This window comes from Austrofundulus limnaeus, unplaced genomic scaffold (genome assembly GCF_001266775.1).
Source record: "Austrofundulus limnaeus strain Quisiro unplaced genomic scaffold, Austrofundulus_limnaeus-1.0 Scaffold98, whole genome shotgun sequence".
Taxonomy (NCBI): domain Eukaryota; kingdom Metazoa; phylum Chordata; class Actinopteri; order Cyprinodontiformes; family Rivulidae; genus Austrofundulus; species Austrofundulus limnaeus.
This window is the reverse complement of record NW_013952500.1, coordinates 1069619-1074755: the sequence shown is the minus strand read 5'-3', so window position 1 is coordinate 1074755 and position 5137 is coordinate 1069619. Positions and strand designations below refer to the sequence as shown.

Sequence of the window (5137 nt, the reverse complement as noted above, 5' to 3'; positions counted from 1 at the left end):
CAGCTTTCCTGAGAGGCCGGGGCAATCAAGCACTCTACCTTGTTAGGAGGTGTTAATTGGAGTTAGTCAGACTCCTCACTTTGTCAAGGAGTCTGACAACAGAATTAATTAGAATTTGAGTATGTAAATCAATTCAAATTGGGGTCCTCAAAGGGGTGGAAATGAGGTATTTTTGCAGAAGAAWAGCAGGTGCCTCAAACACGAGCCAAGCGGCTTATTATGACTTCCCTCTTTAAAGATTTTATCTCCACTAATGCAGCTTTGGAGAGGCCGTATGAGCTTTATAAATAGAGGCGTCGAGCTGAACTCTAGCCTGACGGTTTCTGGATCCCCTTTTTCRTCTTTTAGCCCATTTTTCACATTTCCAACATGCCTCACATGTAGTTGCATTACTTAAATTAATGCTAAAATGTGTGAAAAACGCCATGGCAACAACCAAAGCAGGACTTTTGGGTTGCTTTTCACCGGGGCCTCGTGTTGTCAGTCATGTCATGTAAAACTTGTTAGTCTTGTAAAGCTATATTAAAATCCTGCTTTGCTCACTTGAATAGCGAGCGGTTAGTGTCACTCTGCGGCTTTTTATTTATGGCGTTAAAAAAAAGGGCGGCGGCTCTCGAGCTTTTATGCAAGTTTTGAAAGTCCACAGCAGGGAAGGATATATTAATTTCTTAAAACTATTAAATGTTTTTATCTTATTTACGGTAGCATGTTTAGTTGCATTTCTGAGAACAGATGTGTTTGCATAAATGTTTAAAATAAAATTTAAATGATCTTGGACCACCAGTTTAATTGAAACCATTTAATTTAGCAGATTCTGTAAGCTTTTTTTTAACCCCGTGGATTAAGCAACATAAAATATTTTATTCAACACTAAGAAATCATTTGCAATAAATGAAAGTGTACCAACTCCAGCTTGCTCAGTCATCATCATGCTTTTTAAAAAAAAAAATGCATTTATATTTAAAAGCAGCGTGAAGTGAAAGAGCAACTCGTACTTTAAGGGAATGAAGCATCCTGAGGAAGTCATTTCCACAATGCTTTATGAAAAGCCAGTTTTATTTTTCCATTTAATAACACCTCCATGAAGACAATTTGTACAAGATACATCACATTCTAAAGTGCACAAATACTGTACAACAAAAAGGACTTAAATACGCAGAATATGGGGGGAAAAGAAGAAATCACATTTTAAAATAAAAAAAATGTTGAAAAAATAATTGAATTTAATTGGAACATGCTTCATTTTTTTCCTCTTTTATTATTTTTTGAAAACAACAAATCACTATGCATGTTTCTGCTCATGTGAGAGGGGCTGGCCTGGGAAAATAACCTTGTGCAGCTTGCTTGGGGAAACACTAAGCTTTGGCACCTTTAGAGAAAAGAGAAAAAAGACATTAACAAGGAATGGAGTCACTCATTGATCAAAACCAAATCATCATATTCAGCTGAAATAAATACAGTCTTAGGGGCTTGTGTAGAAAGCATAATAACCCATGCCTTTTGGGTTGTCCTTGTTGTACTCCTCCGTAGTCAAGTCCTCGCACTTGATGGTCGGGGAGTTCTCTGTGCTCGAGCCCCCGGGGGACATCCTGCGCCTCTTGCACACCATGGAGTACACACCCGAGTCGGTAGAGTCCATTGATTTCAGAGAGTGGGAGGTCTCGATCCAGGTCGAGGTGGGCTGAGCGGTCTCCTCCGGTAGCTTTTCTTTACTGGCCCCCAACTGGTCCTCTGAGAACGCTGGGGGGCTGGGGCGAGGGGACCAGGGCAGGCCCGTGGTCATTTTGCGCTGGTAAGAGCTTCTAGTCCCCCAGCCTGCAGCCATGGAAGCAAAGGCCGAGTCTGGGTAGTAGCTGAGGGCGTGGGAYGTCTGCAGGGACAGAGGTTTGATGCCGTACGACAGCAGGCTGCTGGTGGAATAGTCATTTTCATACGAGAGGTCGAGCTTGTTGGAGCCCGGCTGCTGGACCGGGGGGACGAACCAGCGCTGGGCYGAAGCAGCCGCGCTGGGGTCCTCGCTCTGCGGGGACAGAAGGCTGTTGGTTTGGGGCACGGCCCGTTCGCCGGTATAGAAGCGGTTCTGAGGCAGGTTGTTGACAAACTGGTCCTGAAAGAAAGGCTGCATGGCGTAGCGAGCTCCGGGCACGATTTGGGTCGAGCGAGGCGAGTCTGTTGGCGACGGAGTCAGCCTGTCGCTTTCCGGAGCTGTGTACATCCTGTTTCATAGATGAAGAAATTACACTCATTAAAAATTATTAATAATAACTACAGGGTTCAGGATGTGCAATGAAGTTGAGAAAAAGAAAATAACCACAGCGTACGAAGTGCAAGACACGTACGAGTCATAGTTRTCCCGGAAGCCTTTTGCAAATGGGTTGTGGTCAATCTTCAGCTGTGTGATCTGAAAACAAAAATAATCCTCTGTTAATAGCCTGCACCTAAACAGCAGCAGCTCGGCTGAGGAGAAACATTCAAATGAATCGGAGCACAAAAATACTGAACAAAATGAAAAACTCACATCTGTGTTCTGGTAAGCTGTGACAGCAATAAACTGGTTCTCTGGGAAGGTGAAGGTCTGGGTTCTGGACTCGTTGCTCATGTCCTCCACTCCGTCCTCCGTCACTTCCACAATGTGCAAACGGGGCTGGTATTTATGAAGCGACTGCAGCACTATCATCTGAAAACAGGAAACGAGTAAAAGAAGTTCAACACTTTGCCGAACGCAGATCGACTGCATATTCATTTAGATAATAATCAAAAYGATTGTTTTTCTTTTTCCTAATGTGGGCAAAACAAAGCCAAGCAGGTGAACTGTGATCTAACCTGTGTGTTGTTGTTGTTGGCTCCTTTATTGTTCGTCAGCTTCAATTTGCCGAAAGAGATTTCTTGTCTCATCCAGTGAGCACCGGTGTTTGGAGATTCAGGGTGAACGTACACTTTGTTACCTAAAAAGGAATTAAATAAAATGCACCAATATAATCARGATTCTACACAAGTATAAATTAAATTAAAAAAATTAACAGTTTGTAAAATATTTATATTTTCTACATTTGTAAATAAATTAAATCTGAAAAATTCTTCATAATGTTTTAGCTAATTAAAAATAAACAATTACAGAAAAGGTGCGACAAACCTGACTGGAGAAATAAAATAGATAATATTAAAATAATAATAAAACACATTTTAATTTGGGATATCAAATATGACATTTTTAATTCAAATTTTTAATTCAACATCTGTTTTTTTTAAATGTCCTGCTTTGGGTTTTTAACTAACTAAAAATAATTTGGCCTGCAAATTTTGAATTTTCATGGAAGGCCTCAAAATAAAACCTCAAGTAAAATAAAAACACAGCTGAGATCATTGACAGCTATATTTAAATATTTTTTAAAAATGCCATTTTTTATTTTAAAGCGTGTCACAAATCGTTCTAATTAAACCTACACTCTGTTGACAGTTTTGTAATCAATAAATAAATTATAACACTTTTCACAAATTAATAAATGAACACTTTAAGTTTTTATGCTATTATTATTTCTAAGATTTCTAAAATCATAATGTCATCAGTTTTGTTTAGTTTCATCTTTAACCCACCTTGCATATTATTGTCTGCTTTTCCACAAGTGACCCACTTGCCTCCCTGGAAGCGCCAGTGGTTCGGGTCGGCCAGAACCACCTCCACGAACACGTTGTAGTGGGCCGTGAGGTTCAGGCCCGTGATGTTGAAGCTGAGGAAAGGAAACATCCGTCTGAAAGAAGAAGAAAACCAATTAAAAACCAAATTATTTATTTATTGGTATTTTATTTGAAATTAGTAGAAAAAAAAGAAATTATGTTTAGTTTAAAAAGATTTTGCACATTTTTTTTAAGTTGACGCAAATGTTTAAAACTATTATTATTATTATTATTATTATTATTATTATAGGAGGCCCGGGGTGTGTTTACCTGCCCTGCTTGGTGATGATCATCTCGGTCTGGTGCCGGTGGAACTTCAGCCACAGAGGCCGGTTACACAGGTACACCTGAGCCCGAGCCCCCGCAGCAGAGCCGGGCAGAGACATGGACCCGATCCCGGTCCCCGTCCCGGAGTAGGACGGGTACAAGCAGCCGGGCCCCTGGCTGAACTGGTACCCGCCGCTGCCGAACTGGCTCCGGCCGCTGCACACGGACGGCGCGGAGAAGCCCGCGGGCGGCAGGACCGAGCCGTAATGCAAGGAGGCCGGGTACCTGGAGCCGCCCGTGCCGCCGTACACCGAGCCCGTCTGTCCCGCGTACGGAAACAAGGAACACGGGTTCGCCATGTCGGAACTCGCCTGGGAGGACGAGATGAAGTATCTGTCAGAACCGAGTTCGTCGATGTTGTACCGCCGGCCACTCGTCAGCTCGTCCTCCCCCAGCACCGGGGAGCCCTTCCTCCCGGCGTCCCCCTCTCCCTCCCCCAGCATCCCGTTGCCCACCCCGCTCAGGTACTTCTTGTTGGCACCGCCGGACAAGGACTCCCGCTCCACCTCTTGGTACTCGAGCTGAGAGGAGGGCCTGGGGCTRGTGCTGGCGGTGTCTGAGGAGGACAGGTTGTAGAAGGTCTTGGGTAGATTGATGCTGGCGCTGGGAAGGATGTTCTCTAGCTGCATTATTTTAGAAAGAAATCAGAGTTTGCGAGGAGTCCAAGAGAGGAGGAGGGTTTTCAGCCGAAGCAGGTGTCGCCAGCTCGCGCGGGGCCCAGGGGTAGTCTCTGGTCTTCTGCAGCCCACCTCCCCCCTTTAACCAGTGATGGGACTTGAAGCCTGCCCCCGCAGAGTTTAGATCAGATAAAGCTCAGGGTGAGGATGCTCGGCGGCTCTTATAACATGCGGACTGTGCGCGTCAGAGGAGGAGCCGAGCTTCTCTGCAGCCAATAGGAGCGTGGCTACAATTTAATTACTGCACCGAACAGAAACTTTATTTTATATATCTTTTTTTTTTACGTACCAGGCAAGATGGAGATTTAACAGAAATAAGACACACGTCTGGTATTAAAAATGTTTGGCCAAAAATAAATAATAATAATAAAAAAAAAATCGCCGCTGAATATTTATTATAACAAAACAAAACAACGAAGAATTAAAAACAACTGTCTATAATATTTTTTTTTACCTCG

The 5137-nt window shown here is 43.2% G+C and overlaps 1 protein-coding gene across 2 annotated transcripts; it reads right to left on the bottom strand.

The window, feature by feature from the left end:
• Nucleotides 1-1026: 1026 nt before the first annotated feature.
• eomesa (eomesodermin homolog a) lies at nucleotides 1027-4837 on the bottom strand. 2 transcript variants are annotated; one of them, XM_014013127.1, is made up of 7 exons: nucleotides 3946-4833; nucleotides 3595-3749; nucleotides 2824-2945; nucleotides 2519-2677; nucleotides 2340-2401; nucleotides 1498-2216; nucleotides 1027-1369 (listed from the first exon to the last, which is right to left on the bottom strand). In XM_014013127.1, exons 1-7 carry the CDS (start codon nucleotides 4629-4631, stop codon nucleotides 1356-1358), a joined length of 1917 nt encoding a protein of 638 aa, XP_013868581.1. In that variant the 5' UTR covers nucleotides 4632-4833; the 3' UTR covers nucleotides 1027-1355. The 2 variants fall into 2 exon arrangements, with proteins under 2 accessions (XP_013868581.1, XP_013868580.1); XM_014013126.1 differs by having other exon boundaries at nucleotides 1027-2216; nucleotides 3946-4837.
• Nucleotides 4838-5137: the final 300 nt, after the last annotated feature.